This window comes from Anas acuta, chromosome 4 (genome assembly GCF_963932015.1).
Source record: "Anas acuta chromosome 4, bAnaAcu1.1, whole genome shotgun sequence".
Lineage (NCBI taxonomy): Eukaryota > Metazoa > Chordata > Aves > Anseriformes > Anatidae > Anas > Anas acuta.
In genome coordinates this window covers 46,907,075-46,924,025 of record NC_088982.1, presented here as the reverse complement: position 1 = coordinate 46,924,025, position 16,951 = coordinate 46,907,075, and the positions used below count along the sequence as shown (strand labels likewise).

The following is a 16,951-nucleotide window of genomic DNA, read 5'->3' as shown; positions in this document are numbered from 1 at the left end:
ACAAGGGAAGTACAGTACCAGTGTCATTCAACTGCCTTCTTCCATGTTTACCCATTATTTTGTGACAAATGTATTTTTTTACAACATAAATAATTCGAAGACCTCTAAGTGAGGCCTTTTCTAGGAAGACAACTAGGACAGAATAGTTGAAGAAGCAGGCCAGGTGGACTCCTCTTGAAATACTTAAGTTTTTCACCTTACAAAATCTCTCTCACACACTCCATTTCTACTACTTACCTGCTGGGCAAAATCTTTGTTCTGGTCCATCGAATATAGCCAAATTCTTATTCACAGGGACGCTGTCATCTTTCAAAGTCAAATGAGCGGGCTGGTCATGTTCATGATTTGTACCACTTAAAGCCACAGATGATAGGAGATCAAAACTGATTTTTCCATCAGGCTTTGGGTATTCGATAGGAGTACAATCTTTGGCTGGCTTGAGCTGAGCAAAATCCGGTCCTAAATACATTTTTAATAAATAAGATTCATTGTAGAATTGCAATTTAATCAAGCTATTTTGATTTTCCTCCTCTTCAGAATGAAGTATTTCATAGAAGGTAGCCTTTTTCATGAGACAAATCTTTTCATGGGACAAGATCTATGCTAAGTAGAGTAGTGTTTTAATGACCTCATCTACAAGTCTACTTCACCACTTTATCATCAGTTTCTATGGTTTAAGTCCCCGCCACTTGACCAGATATGGTGTAGCTTCAACTAAGAGACTGTGAAAAGAGACTGAGGACATATACATTTAATATTTTCTTTCAGGAAATAATGAAGTTACCTGGATGTTTTAATGTCCATGGTTCCTTTCCTCTCAGTATCCAGTAAAATATCCCCGTGTAAATCATTCCTCCATACACACCCAGTATGCTGTGGCAGGACGGGCGGATGTTTCTAACTGCATACAGCTCTTTCCAGACCCAGGACTTTTTCAGGTTCTCTTCATATTCTTGCACATCAAGTCCTACAGAAGGACATTACTTGTTAGGTACCTACAGTACATAAAAACTATCCTTGAAATAAACAAACAACCAAAACAACCTGCTGAATAAAGACAAGGGTTAGCAGTGAAGGAAGCAAACTAAGAATTTCAAAATAGCACGCTAGAGTATACTGAACCACATACTTCAGCCTCTTGAAGAAACCAGGTTCAGCAGTCCCCAGCAGGTTACCCACTGCTCCTTTGTAACCCCTTTAAACAAGCCACAAGAAGTAATACATTGTCTCAAACTTTGGCAAAAAAATAAAGGTAGCAGACCAGGTGGCTATACCGGCATCCCTACCAGAAAGCAGCTCCTCTCATGGAATCAAGACCTGACCAGGATTGCTTACCTCTGGTCTAAGACCCAGGATTTCAATTTTAAATTCATCAAGTTAAAAGCTTTTCCTTTACAAGTTCGGCAACCACAAGCATTTTGATTTCAGTAACCATAGTTATGGCCCAATGGAGGACACCACACCAGTACTAGATGTTTCCTCCCTTTGTAACCAGCAAGTTACCAAGCTGTGTTTGACTAAACTTCGGGTTTTCTTTACAAACGCTGCAGACATTGCACACTTGACACATCTCCTGCAATATAATATAGTTAAAGCCATGCAATTAGAAAAAAAAGTTTCTTCAAATGAAAGTTTCTTCTCCTTCACCAATCTCTGTTACTACCATACAGGTTTAGAAATTTTAAATAAACATGTTAAGGGCTTGTCTATACAAAAAAACCTATTCAGTCTGTATTCTCTGCCTCATGGAAGGGTCTGAAAAAACTCCCTAGCTGTGCACAGAGCAGTAGCTGGGCTGTAATCTGTCTTGACAGAGCTCTTAACAGCTTATAAAGCCTGCTGATAATCAAAGAAGAGCAGCAGACTAACCTAATAGAGTGTTTATTATCTCGGACAGGTTCTAGGGCTCTAATCACTCTGCTGTGTTACAGTAAACTAGGAGCTTTATCTGTTCAGCACACCTCTGTGCCACCTTCAGTTGCATGTTTCTCTTGCAGAAGAGCTCACTAGAGGGGACTCCATCACTACAGAGAAGAGATTTCTAAAATAATTACATGACACCTGGCTGTAGTGGTTCTCCAGAGAGGCTGAAATTCTAGCGGGGTTATCTCCCTGAACAGCCTTTGTTAACAGATTTAAGTGAACAAGCAGGGCTTAAATATAACACTACAATGCAGTCAGGATCAGACGATTACCCCAACACATTTGAATTACATATAACAGGAAATACACAGTCTCACACTGAGAAGACTATAAAGATAGAAAAAAGAATCCTACTAACAACAATACAGTGAAAAGTAAGCAGAAGTGTGAGATTTTTCAAATTTACGTGTCATCTGCTCCTTTTAATCTTCTGCCTTCTGACTACAGTCTTTCAGTAAGACTTTTTGAATGATAAATCTAAAATTTTTAACAGCAGGAACTGAATATATATTATTACTTATACAGGAAACGCAAACTTGGTTTTCTCATTAGAGGCTTATTTTTGTCCTAGCGGTAGGATCAATACTTCAGAATAGCTAAGCAAAACTTCATTTCTTAAATCATTTTACAGTATAAATAGTAAACAAACAGTATGTATCTTTTTAAACCACCACACTCATTTCATGATTTGCATTTCCATCAGAAAATTAATTACAGCTAAACTGTTGGTGGCTCCAACTGAACACAAGGTAAGTCCAGGTGAGAGCACAGCGATCTTACCTATTGTCTTTGACTGCAGATTCTCATTCGTTAATTGGCTAAAGATGGCTTCTGAAGCCAGCATGCCACTTTTCATTGCAGTGTGTGTCCCTTTGATCTTAGGAACATTCATGAGTCCAGGACTGCAGCCAATTAATAATCCACCTGGGAAGGTAAGCTTGGGTATTGACTGAAGAGGGGAAAAAAAAATCCATTTTATTAAGTGAATATAACATGCTGGAAATCAAACTGGCATGAGACTAGAGTGTCCTTCACACTGGCACGTACATGATCTAAATATACATTGACTTAAATTATTCTACTTAATCAAATTATTTTGGCATAGTAAACAAATAAGAATGCAGACTTAAAAATGTATTAAGTTTGAGAAGAGACAGCATTTTCCCTATATCGTCTCTCCACTTCATCTATAAAAAGACTGTGCTAATGTCATCCACTGATACTATTTTCCTCTTTCAATTTCAAGTGAATTCTTTCTTTGAAAGATATTTGTGCTTCCATTTTCGACACAGTAAGTTGTATCAGTCCCATCTCAGAGTTTATTAGTTGGTGCTGCTTTTTTTTCCATTTGACAAATCTTTTCTGTCAAGCCACACAGCATCCTCCCTCCTCCCCCCAGATTCCACTTATTTTAGACGTTTTTCAGCATCCAACAAATACAAGTTTGGAGCTAAATCATTCTCTTACTCCTGTTCTGCAAGAAGCGTAAGGTTTTTGAATACAGTCAAAAACTGCCTAAGTACCCAAGACAGCCAGGTAATTTGCAAACATAATGTATATTTTATTAACACACATTATCCTCCTAGATTAACTAAGGGATAGCTCACCTATCGTAATATTCTCACCCTCATCCAATGAGATTAGGATTTAAGACAGAGAGCAGCTTCAAAACACAGACAGCACTCTGAGCAGAAAGCTGTTACCAAATAAATCCAGGCCTGAAATTGCTGGAGGCAAGTTACAAACACAGCCTCCCTCAAAAAATCTTTTCTTTGTGCTTGTGAGGGCTTGTGAATCCAACATCCTGCTTTTATTAAAGCTGCCTGAAACAATTTGTTTTGGAATAGCCTACATAATTCAACATGGAAAAGTAGTTTTATTTCAAGAAAATTTAAAAAAAAATGGTTTCCAAGATAATTTGAAAAAAACGTTCCTTTTCTCCTGTTAGTTCAGTTGCTACCTGTTCACTACTCAGGCAAGGCTGCCTACTTTTGAATATTCATACAACAGTCACTGAAAAGAGTTGTACCTCACACATTTTCCCTGTGATTTGGGCAATTTGTTGAATCAGACAGTAATTTGGTTCATAGGAAAGGTAATTTAGGCTAAAAACACAACTGTGACTTTTAACTTACTTTTCTGTTACTAGAAGTCTTAAGTTCGGTTATATGACAGTATTTCAAAGGAATTAGGTAGTAGGAAGGAAGTATTCTCCTTTCACAAGACCTTTGGCTGAACACAATTGGCTGAAGAGAGTAATTCTGACCTACTAGGACACAATGATGCAGCACTGACATAATCATTGACAGATTTCTTGATTGGTTCTTGAAGTTATATAAGATGGTGAAGTTACATCCACTATTTTCCTTTAAGTCATCTATTTCACCTAATGGGCATATAGAGGCCAGCATACTGCTGAAGTGTGAATGAGATTAGTCATGTAATAGAAAAGGTTGCATGCATCCCAGTTCTGTTAGCAGTTCTCGTTATGAGAGGTATGGAACTTCATGGCTGTTTTCACAGCCAATCTGCAGACAGTTGAAGGAAGACACCAAGCTGGGGTGGCACAAGCACTCCCTGCCCTGAGACACACACAAATCCTGAGCTCAGCCTCAAGCACTTGGAGAAGCCAACACCCTCTTGCCAAAAAAATGGCAAGGACAGTTGGTTTGGAGGTCAGAAGGCAAGACGTGTGCTCCTCACAAAGTCCTGCCCCTGGCAAACAGGGAACCTGATGTTCTCCTCCCCTTAGCTCAGCTCAGGGGTGAGAATCTGCAAAAGCAAGTCATATGTTTGACACTTGCATGGGTCATCACCATGATTAATTTCCTTTTTTTCTTTGATATTCTTAACAATACATTGCTCAACAACAGCAATTACTTTTATTTTTCCCACAAAACTCTTAAATCTTTCCAAAGTGTTTGATGAAACAGAGGCAAAACAGAGGTTGCATGCGAATTTCTGAATTTGCAAGTCCTTGATTTTGGAATTTTAATAGAAGAAATAACAGCTATGTAGATGTAATCTATTAAACTCTGTCCGTTCCCTCCACATATCCCAAAAGTTACAAAAACAGGGAAATATTTAAGTGCTTACTCTCTCTCTCTTTCACGCAAAGCTATTTTAAAGAATGTGGTCATAAGGTTGTAGATAATAGAAAAATCTTAGATCAGTGATAATTTTATATATGTATTTCATACAATACTGTCACCAAAATGCAAACTGGAGCTACAGAGCCACTTACATAAGAAAATATTCCTGTACTCCAGTGATGGAAGTGAGTCAGACTGCTACAGTTATCAAACAACATATGCAGAGGAAGAGTTACTTTTTAAAAAAGTCTTCCCAAGTGACTCATCAGCAAGGCTTTTTTTTTTTTTTTAAACAGAAATCATATATAATAAAAAATCTACTTAAAAATATAACTTCATGATCAAATAGACAACTCTAACAGGGAGTAAAAAGTTAGACATGCGACATGCTTTTATGTTAGAAACAGTGCAAAGTAAGTGACATGTTTTGAGCCTGGCAAAGAAGTCCGAAGATTAGGAGACAGATGTGCAAGAGCTGTACTTCTACCACCTGTGCAACAGCACAAACAATGTCTGTGACTTAAAAACATGTTCTGTCAGCTGTGTGTTGGGAGCAGCGTGAAGAGGAGCATGCAATTTAAGTCAGAATCCAACTGTTTCATCCAAGCCAGAAATTCAGTAACGACTGCGATACAGAAACCAGCGTGCTGGAAAAAGAAGCCCCTCTTGTAAATATGCCCAAATTAAAGCATCTTGGTACTTTCTATATTATCTGTGTTAACAATGGCCCAACAATGGTTTCCGAGATAAGCCAGTAACACAGCCGTTACCATGAACTGAATACAAAGAACATGATGCGACATACTTCCACTTCAGACAGCACGAGGTGATCAACCAGCAGGCTGACTTTATGCGTATCATGAGCATAATCCCGAAGCTGCATCATGAACTCACATTACTCAGTCCCAGGCATTCACACTTGCAGCAAAGCCTAACTCCAGGAAGTTATCACAACAGTTACCTTGCTGCTGAAGTTCTACTTCTATTTCAAAAAGCTGCAAAAGGCCACATTTATAGTAAAGAAGAGATTCAAAAAGGAAAGACAAAGGTGTCAGAGAGCAGAGGTGAATGGCCCCGCAAGCAGGCTACACAGATCACGAACACTCAGCCTGGTTTTAGGTTCAAAACAGAGAGAAGCATCAAGAAGATGGATGTGGCAGCCCAGGACACACAGCAACCTGTGCTTCAAGATTCCCACACGAGGTTAAAAACTTGAAAGATCTGGAGCTATTAAACATGTATTTTAGACTATTTATCCTGCAAGTTATTCCAACCCTTTCAACTGACCTCAAGTCTTGGTGAATATAAATCTTTTAGACTCCCTGAGGGAACAAGATGAACAAGGTGTTCTGTCTCCCAAGAAGCGGGAAATTCAAAGCTGTGCATGAAAAATACTGAAGGTACTTGAGGAGGTGGGGACTTACCTGCCAAAGTACATAACTGCAGCACCATCACTGACTAAAGAGTCAAGCACTCAAAAGCACAAGCATTTAGGAAAATACCTCCCCTTCCACCCCGCCCCCCAAAAGAGCCAAATGAGTGGTGCTATCCACCCCCCAGGTTTCCAGGCCAAACAAAGAATTATCTGTACCTTTGCTGCAGAACACGTTTGCCTGCAATATCAACTCCACATGTAATTTCAAAAGTAAAGTGACTGTGTCAGAAGATTGCTGGTATTACAGAACCTAAGCCTAGCAAATCTCAGCAGGTGCCTCCAGCAAGATAACAAAATCCTTGTGTCTAGCAAAACTTCTGGCCTTATTCATCTTTGTTATAGTTCAGTTGTTTCCCAACAAAATGCAACCTGAATCTGTAATACTACAAACATGGCTATAGAAAACTGGAAGTAAAAAACTTCATGAAAACATTACCTGGAGACCGCCTTCATTCAATGCTCTGGCACCATATGCAATCCTTTTTCCACCTTCCAAAGTGGGCTCTACACTCGGATGGTGCTTCCACCTCTGAAACTCCCTAAATGGATTCAAATAGGGATTTTGATAATCTAAACCAACCTTAAAAAATAAAAAAGCGCAACATTAATGAAAATAAAGTATGAAATTTCCACAAAAGTTAGAAAATAAAACAACCATCTATTACCAGATCAACTCCTCAGTCCATCTCATACTAAATCAACCTTAAAATCTTTCTACTTAAAGAAACTACTGCCAAAACTACATTGTATTATTAACAGTATAGTACAAGCACGTCTGAGAGTTTGCGGCCATAAGACTATGTCCTACCTATACCTGAAGCATGGAAATCCTTAATTGCATTGTAACCACCTTCCATCTGCCTTTGAAATAAAGCAGTGAAATTAAATTAAGCATGATTTAATGGTAGGTAAGTGAGAAAACTTGTTTGAAATTTGTTTCAAAAACTCTTTGCCCTACACAAGCCAGGAGAGGTAAACAATTATTTCTAGATACTTATTACGTCCTTGCACTCACATATTTTAACCAGTTCACATTATTTAGCTTAGTCAATTATTTCCAATTAGATGAGCCTTTGTAAGATAAAAACAGAAAATGGGGGAAAAAATGACTTAGCCAGTTGGCTGAATGCCCAGGATTTCTATCTTATTTGTTTGAGAACTTGCCCAAAGATAAACCCTACATTTCCCGCCTTTAACATATTCTTGGAAGGACAGATGTTACTGAATTTTCTCTTTTGTCCAAAGGAATAATTTCTGGCCCCTGAAAGCTTTATTTCACAAAATTATCAAAATATATCCTGAGTCAGCAACAAACTACCTTGATTTCTCTGGCTGTTCAGTTCTTTTAAAGCACTGCTTGCATCTACTTCCATTACTAAAGTTCATGAAGGATTTTCAAATTATGTACAAGACACATTCTGATGTCTGTTACAAGAATCATCTCAGATTGACATAGGTGTAAAGTTCAAAAACAAAAGAAGTGCTTGTATGTGCACACAGAAGTGTTTTTTCTCCTATCTGAACAGGAGATAGGAAATGCAGGGTGTTCCTACTTTGATGCTTCTCCCATAAGATTGGATATGCATGATAGGCTGTCACACAAATTAGGAAACTGAACTGAAGTTGCAAAAGTGGCTGATTTTGACATTTCCTAACTTTTGAGTATTTTGTGAAAATTTTGTGAGCACACTTTTGGTTAATCATCTGCTTTTGGCTTTATCAAAATTTGTTTGGTTTGCAAAAGAACGTATTTGTAAGTTTTCCACTCTGTTCTTAATAAAAGATGCTAGATAAAAGACAGATTAATGACAAATTTACCTTTCCTTATATGGGAATGAGTGCACTTAAGACTATGAAAGTACTAAACTTGGTCTGCTATTTTTGTGTTTTTTTTTATCTTCACATTAAAACAGAGAAGAGAACGTGCACAAAAATGAAGACCCAAACAACAAACACACACGAGATAAACCAACTTCACTTACCACAAATCCAAGAGCAACTAAGGGTTCACCCTCATTTAAGTGATAAAGAAAGGATCCTCCATACGTGTGTCTGTCTAAAGGCCAGCCTACAGTATGTTCCACTCTTCCTGGTTTCCATTTCTTTTCATCAATAATCCATAACTAAAATGAAGATTGCCAGAAATTATTCTATATTGCAAAGCAATGGCATTTCAATAATAAAATAAACTATTGATGATAAATGAATTTACTGCTATGACCAATGCATGAACTCATCCAGCTAAAGACCAGATTATGATATACAAATACTTTTTTGGGTTACCACTCAATAATTTGCCAACATTTTTCCTTGACAAATCAGAAAATGTGGCAGACTCCAGCATTACACCCAAATATTTCATTCAGCATGATCCTTTTTATGAGCTATTTTGATACATATTTTTGCTAACGAATGCAACTACATTGACATTTTTTCTTTAAAAAACACATTTTTTTCATATGAATCATTACAATGTCCTCAACAAGATTCTCAAGATCAGGCTTAACTATATGGCTGAGTTGATTTAAGTATCTGCTGTCAAACAAGTTGCCCTCCCTTCTCTCTCCTACAAATTTCCAGTACTCACCTGACCCATGGCAAACTTACAGAAGCATTTTCCAATTTTTACTGGTCGGTTAATTTTCCACTCAATTCACAAAACATCACAGAGTGATGTGCCTGGCCCAGTCTAAGGATGGAGGGGGAGCGGAACTCTCTCTTCCACCCATGGGGCACCATTAGATCATCTCAAGCCCAGAGGGTACATCTACGCTAATATTTAAATTTGGATTAAGGAGCATGTTTTTGAGTGGGACTCCAGATTGCTCCCACTCAGCACACTTCGGTTCACATTACAGAGCAGTCACGGAAGGCAGGGACTGGATTCCTTTCACATGAAACCCAACTCTGCCTGGCTCCAGAAACCCATCTAAAGCATTTAAGTCACAAAAGGGTACTCGGTCCATGGGACTCAAATAGAGCCAGTCCAAAGTAAAAATAACCCTGAGATGCGCATAGCATGGATGTCAGCTCATCAGCACCAACTATTTCACTTTACAGATCCATTCCTATTGGACTGTACTATTTGCTTAAGCAGACATGGTCATATGGAAACCTGTCTCATCCGGTACCAACAGGACTGTACTCCACCTACAACTTAGGTATTAGAAATTTTAACTATGTCATGCATAGGAGCATTCACCAATTGCCTCTTCTCTACAGAAATCTAAAGTATTTTGGTGGAAATATTTCAAAATCACCAAATAAATTTGGCAAATGCTTTGTAGTTGGAAGCACAAGCTTAAAGAAATAATCAAAGAGTATGTTACAGTCAAACTCCGAACATACTCTAGACAAACAGGTCTTTTTTCATGCCTAGTATTTCCCAAGTATAAAATATTTTTATACACATGATCTCTATCCCAATTTTATAAGCCTAGCGAAGGGATCAGGGTATGTGTGTGTAAAGCTCATGCAGGTGTTTCAGAGAACATGACAGCCCCCTCCTCTCTCTAATGAACATGCAGAAAACCCATAGAAAACCTTTCTTCCCCTTCTCAGGTATTAAAACTACCTAAAATTAGGCAGCATGAATCCCCTTCTCATTTACTAGAAGAACTGAAAATAGATTTCACAAACGAGAATAACTGAAATCAGATTAAGAAGTGAAAGTGGATTTACAGGTACTCCTAAATACAGATAAAAGAGTAATAAGCATTCAAAACAAAAGAGTCGAGACATTCAGAAATGTCTTCTCTCATCAGCTTCAAAAAATTCAGGATTCTACAGTCTGAAAGTGTAACTCAAAATCTATCATTCTAATGTCTTTATATAAAGTAGCTCGAATACCAACTACCTTCCATTTTTACACTATTTTCCTTAACACTTAAAATTCTGCAGATGATACCTCTTTCAATCCAATGCCATAGCTCTGGGCTTGACAGTTCTCCCTGAGGTTGTATTTTTTGTACAGCTGTTTGGCCAGATGTCCGTGACAACCTTCAGCAAAGACTGTGACCTTAGCGTGGAGTTCCAAGCCTCGTTCAAAGGTAGGCTGCAAAAGTGAAGGATTTCATCAGCAGTTAGAACTGTGCCACATCAAACCCACAGAAAGAAAACACGGGGCAATAAGGTGATTTTACATTACTTTGTAGCACTGCCCAGACCCTACAAATCATTGTACGCTAAGATGGAAGAGACAGCTGGAGCAGAACCAAACTATGATACACCCCCAGCAAACCTGGCAAGGGGATTCCATTAGAGCAGCACCAGAGAATGGCCAATCTGTACTGAGAGCGATTCTTTTCCAGGTCAGAGGATTCCACGATCACATCTGCTCATTCACGTGGTGCAAAGGAACCCCAACAGAACAAGGAATCTTAAGGTGTAACTTTACACCTTAATTTTTGCTCATTTTTACAATAAAATGTTGTCTTACATATGTACAGAAAAGATATATATCAGTGTCCTGTCCCTCTGCCCCGTCCCCCCTCCAGAACGTGCAACTTCAGAATAAAATTGTAGAACAAAATTGCTACAATAAATATTACACCAATATTCTATTGCTTGTTAAAACACAAATAATGTTAGGGTAATTCTGTTGTGGCGTTATAAAAGAATTTCTCATCAAAAACTCCAATGCGATTCAGAGTAAGATAGGGGCAACCAGCAGGCTCACAGCAGCAGTTCATACTCACTTGCACGCTTGAGTGCATTAGGCTAGAATAGACGAGTAAGTTTATTTGCAAAGTAAGGATACTACATTATAAATATACATAACCTTGCAGGGGAAAAATTAAAAAAAAAAAAAAAGTTTGTTTTAAAAAAAGAATCCTGTATTGAGAGAGTTTAATGCTGAAAAAGATCACCAGACCAGTTTTCAATGAAACCTGACAGAGGTAAACCATTCACCATCCCTGTTTTTTGTTTGTTTGGTACTGATTACCAGATGAAACTCTACCCGTTAACCACACAGTCTGATTAGATTCTGTATAAACAAACACACTGAAGGTATTCTTGATTTGAAGGTTAGGCAAATGATATTTACTCACCTTTATGCACTGGAAGTACTATCAACTGACAACTAAAACACTTAGTTTAAATACTCAGTATACAGTAGCGGCACCCTACTTATGTACAAATCAAAGAAGTCAACAGACTTCATGTTTTGAATAGACACATTATACCAGAGTACGTGGAAAAAAGATTAGGTTTTGAGGATGCTTTAGAAAGATCCGTATTTCCTCCCTACTTAAACAAAAACAAACAAAAACCTGCATTAAAAAACATTTATTACTGCAATGTATTACTTGCACCTCCTGCTGGAGAAAATGCACACCTGAAAATTAGCAAGTGTATATCCACTGGGGGAGACAGATAATATTATACAGGAAAAATATATTACTTTTTCCTCCATTACATTTATTTTCTTAAAACAAGAATGAGTCGTTTCTTCTCAACCTCTGCTTTAAAGTGAAAAAACAGACCAGACTTTTACGTCAAAGGAAGTACTTCTTTGAAATTCTATGTAAACTAGTAAGAAACTTCATATAAGAAAAGCTGAAGAAAAAAACAACAACAACAAACCTGTACCCAGAATTTCTGTAGCCTGGTAATTGTGTGAAAGTTGTTCCAAATTGCTCTGAGGTACTGACAGCCCCCTGTCAGTACCTCAGAGCAATTTTGCTCTGTGCATTGCTCAGGGAGGTGACACACTTACAGCATGTTCTGGATTCCATTAAAAATCATCCAAAGTCCAGCACTTAGGGCAGGGGGTCACCTTCTGGATACAGCAGTGTGACCAACCAGCAAAAAGGTATAAAGATTCAGCGTGTACCTTGCCCCAGCAAGGTAGACAGACTGTCAACAAATGTTGACTACAGTTGTACAGAAGAAAAAGCAGCCAGCCAGAAGCACGCTCTTACATGTTGCTAGGTACCAGCAGGACAACAGCTTTCCATTTCACCTTCACGCTTTTTTTTTTTTTGAGGGAGTTCAAGGGAGTGTTCTTTTTTTATTTTATTTTTTATACTGCCTTCCCGTACGTCAAAGCATGCTTGCAGTCTTTCCTTCCAATCACCCTCAAAGAAACCTCCTTTCTGCAAAGGCTTTTTCTGCTAATTTCACAAGGAGTTTACAGTGTCCTGAGACCAAAACTTTCAGGTGTAATTGATCAATTTTATACAGAGCGGAAAAACAGGTACTGAATTTTGTCATTTTTCTTAGGCTGCAGCAAGATCACTGATACCACTAGAAGCAGATACAGCACAATTTCCTAGATTAGATATCTACTTATGGAAAACATGGCTACTTACTTTAGGTGCTCCATCCTTTTGAATGCCCACATCATTCGTAGCTATCCCTTTCACACTACCATCTTCATGAAAAAGAACCTTTGGAAATGTTTAAACAAAAAGAACATTTTAATGATTAATCGTTTAAATCCATTCGTAAAAAGTCCTAACACAGAAGTTGTAAGCACCAATTCTTTCTGCTATCTAGTGGTCAAACTTGGAAGATTACGTTATTATTAATGTACTTTATGATTCACTTTATGATTGTGCTTTGCTGGATCTAGACCAAGGATTTTAGCCACTGAAACATGGTTTTCATAACATATTTCTGTTAAGAGGAATGTTGTGATTGTACAAATGCTGTGAGTGTACAAATAATAATTAGGGGCACAGTGAAAGGGGCTTCAAAAATGCTTTTCATATACACACTGATATCATTATTACCTCAGCTGCTGCATAGCCTGGATACAACTCAACACCCAAGGCTTCTGCTTGTTCACCTAACCAGCTCACAAAGTGTCCCAGACGTACTATGTAATTCCCATGATTAACCATTGGAAGTCCTAGGCAAAAAGAATATACACACAAACATATACACACACACCTAAGACACAGAACACTAAGCAAAGTATAAGAAGATGTAGACAAAGTTGCATCTGATGTATACAAGTACCATCTTCAAAAAAATAACGTCATCTGTGATTAGAGCCATCATCTACAAACGCCCAATTGCTGCAGGCTATTATATTCTCCATATGCTTGTTGTGCTAAATTGAATCAAGATTGATTAATTCATAGAAAAGCTGAAAAACATACTGAAAAGATGGTACAAAGAGCTCCTCACCAAACTTTACCTGGAAGAATTGGCACTGGAATTCTAGATTTCTTTGTTAAAATTCCAAACTTGTCTTCAGTTACAGGTGTATGAAGTGGAGCCTACATAGAAAAGGGAGTAGAAATAGGCCTGTGAGTTGTTTTTCTAGCCAATCCAAACCAAATAAAATACATAAGAAAAAAATTAAAAACCCACACAAATAATTAAAAAAAAATAACTTGCTGGCAGTCATTTAAAGGTCTAATGAAGCACTTCTGTAGGAAAGTATCACTAGAGAAAAAAAACAAGGATCTTATGAAAACAGTCAACAGACAAGAATCAACACAACTGAAAGGTTAAAAAAATGGAATGAGGCCTTGCAAATCCCTGCTATAGTTTGTACTTCAGCTTGTACTCCATCAATACTCTAAACATTTTTAAAGAAGGCAGCACCTCTTGTGTATTCAGCCCACTAAGACAAAACAACCAGTAAAAGGCCTGCTTCTCGCAGCTCCCAGGTGACAGCAGGGAGCCAGCTGCCAGTCAGATGGCTGTCCTGGCAGGGATGGTGCCTCAGTTCTTGCTGTCCTCCCTCCTAGACGACCTTAGGCCTGAGCTACTACGTCTGCACAAAACACAGTGGAGCACAGTCAGAGGTACTACCCAGAAGCAACAAGCCTGGCATTGCCATCAATCTACCACCTCACTGTTTGTGCACAGGAGCTGGATTCTGTACAAATGCAGGAGATGCAGCGCACCCCAGGCATGTGGCACGCATCCTGTGTATCTGCTGTAGGACCACTGGATGGAAGAGCAAATGCCGCAGCATACACGTTTAGCACTGCTGAACTAGAGAAAATGTACTAAATAGAAAACGTGTCTTGCTAGATAAACATATTTTAAATGGTACTAAGCACCAAAGGTACCAAGTTACTACATCACACCAAAATGAGTCAGATACAGGAATTTATGACATGCCAGCAATGTGTTTGTATGTTCATACATACCCCCCGCTCCTTCCAGTCCGGAAATAGTTCTTGCAAAGACCTTGGCTCAAGACAAGCACCAGACAGTGTATGTGCACCAATTTGGGAAGCCTTTTCCACCAGACAAACACGTATTTCTTTGCCATGCTCAGCAGCTAACTGTTTGAGTCGAATAGCTGCAGAAAGACCTGCAGGGCCTGCTCCAACAATGACAACATCAGCTTCCTCTGCAAATCTCTCCATGTTTACCCCTTTAATAGAAAAAAATATAGTAAGTTAAACTAATCACCAGTTCTCCCCGACATCTCTCTCCCTACACCTTGCTCTCTGGTACCAATTACTGGGTATCTCCACACTATTGCCTGCCATAAGACGAGGCTAAATACTTAACAAAATGCCCACTTCTGTACTTGGAATAGTGCAGAATGACATTAGTATTTCAATATAAAATTAGCTCTTTGTGAGTTGTAAAAAGATATGCCATAAAAACATATACAAAGTCTCTAAACACCAGAAATACCATCTACAGAAGCTAAGAAGAAAGTTAAAGTTAATTAAGAGCCCAGTTAGCTAGCTGCATCAAAGACACTTGGTGAAACTGTAGGGAAGGGAGAAGAAAGAAAACAAGATCCTTAGTCTGAACATGTTCCTTTATTTTACACTAATTAAGCAGTGACTTTTCTGAAATTGAAACCTTTAAAACTGCTAAACATAGAGACTGTAATGTCTGGAAATGTTGCAGAAGTTGCTTATAGATTTTCTTGATCTCATTTCATAGCACTAAAGACACTCATTGTGAGAGTCCATGAAATTTCATCTGGAAAATTAGTCCTGTATTTAAGCGAATAGAATTTCTGTAAAAAAGAAAAAACAGCAACACATTTCAGTGTTGTTAAAGCTCAGCAACGAGAATAAAAAGCTTTTAAAAATACATGTTTTCCCACTTACCCTCCCATCGCTTGTCTTTGTCCCGTGGATGAATCGTGTAATGCGTAGTTATGCGAGGCACAGCGGCAGTAGAGGCACATCTTGCTGTGTGCAGTGATGGAAGGCAGTCTCTCTTTATCAACTTCAGAGCATGAAAGCACTGACGTGCTGCAAAAACAAGAAACAGATTTAACGAATCATTCCTTACTCAAAGTCTTCCATTTTTTTTCAGAAACACATGGCACAACCAGTATGACAGATCCCCGACGAGGCTGTCAGAATGAGAGGAAGAGGAATCATAAATGCAGATTTTAAATTTTCAACAGTTAAAATTACACTGTATCATCTATATTAAAAAAATAAGCAAATAAAAAGGTTTCCCTTTAAGCATTCTTCACATGATACCACTCCCTGCACCGGCCAACCATTCCTGACAGCTGACACGGGATAGCACACGCTTACAAGGGGAAAACACATTTTAAGTTCCTGCTGAACTTTGTACTCCAAGCCTTACTTCAGACTTCATGAGAAGTGACTAAACAACTGCAGGTGCAGGGCATTCAAGTTCACCACTTGTGACACCAACACGCCGAGATACACAGCCCGGACTGCCGACAGGAGGCAGCTCGTCTGAAACGTCACGGCCTACACCAAAAGCTCAGGCTTAAACACAGGTTCAGCGTAGCCGAAGCCAGGCACGGTAGATACAGTTCACCTTTACTTTTGCTGCAGAAACATTAATTGTTGCAACAACAAACCTGGGTCTCTCATTAAGGAAATGGAAGAGAATTGAAGTGCCGAATGATCGTAACAGGATCTATCCAGCAGGGCAACATGCCACAACTCCTGCTTTAATTTCCACTTTTCACATAAAAAAATATGGTTAGGACGTTATTTGTACTCAGAAAAGCAGTGTATGCAGTACCGCAACTAGTTTTAGCGTACAAATCTGTGAGCTAATGCACTCTGAGAGAGACTTTTCCTCCCATTACGGAGTCCTTGCTGTAATCTCAGGGGTGAAGAGGCAGCACACGGCATTTCAAACACGGCGTTTCTGCCAAAACGCAGTAGTAAGAGGCCCAGACGGGGCCGTAGCGCTGGCAGCAGCACTGGCGGGGCGGGCAGCCCGGCCGCCCTTCTGCCACAGCCCCGCACGGTGCCGGGCAGGGCGGCGGCGCCACAACACCCCCCACCCGCACCCGCACCCGGACACTGCGCCCCGGCGCCCTTCACACAGCCGGGGCTGAGCAGCTGCCGGGACAGGACGGGCCGGGAGGGATTTTTTTTATTCCACCACAGCCCCAAGGAGCTGGGAGCCGCCGCCCCCCCGCCCCGCCGCGTTACCTGTGGCGCCGGGCGGGCAGCGCGACCACAACATGGCGGCGCCCTCGACCCCTCTCGGTGCCCCCGCAGCAGCTGCCCGCGGCCCCGCTGCGCCTGCGCGGGGGTGGGGCCGGGGCCGGGGCCGGGCGGGCGGCGGG

General features: G+C 39.6%; 1 protein-coding gene across 1 annotated transcript in view; it reads right to left on the bottom strand.

Moving 5' to 3' along the window:
- Positions 1-16,951, bottom strand: part of ETFDH (electron transfer flavoprotein dehydrogenase) — a 19,544-nt gene extending 2,593 nt beyond the window's left edge. The window contains exons 1-12 of the mRNA XM_068681085.1: positions 16,815-16,951; positions 15,492-15,638; positions 14,565-14,794; positions 13,598-13,679; positions 13,188-13,306; positions 12,765-12,842; positions 10,358-10,504; positions 8,433-8,573; positions 6,887-7,030; positions 2,704-2,872; positions 785-967; positions 238-459 (exon numbers count right to left, since the gene is read on the bottom strand). Of these exons, the coding sequence (XP_068537186.1) occupies positions 238-459; positions 785-967; positions 2,704-2,872; positions 6,887-7,030; positions 8,433-8,573; positions 10,358-10,504; positions 12,765-12,842; positions 13,188-13,306; positions 13,598-13,679; positions 14,565-14,794; positions 15,492-15,638; positions 16,815-16,848 (1,696 nt within the window). The 5' untranslated portion in view covers positions 16,849-16,951. The remainder of the gene's footprint in view (positions 1-237; positions 460-784; positions 968-2,703; positions 2,873-6,886; positions 7,031-8,432; positions 8,574-10,357; positions 10,505-12,764; positions 12,843-13,187; positions 13,307-13,597; positions 13,680-14,564; positions 14,795-15,491; positions 15,639-16,814) is intronic.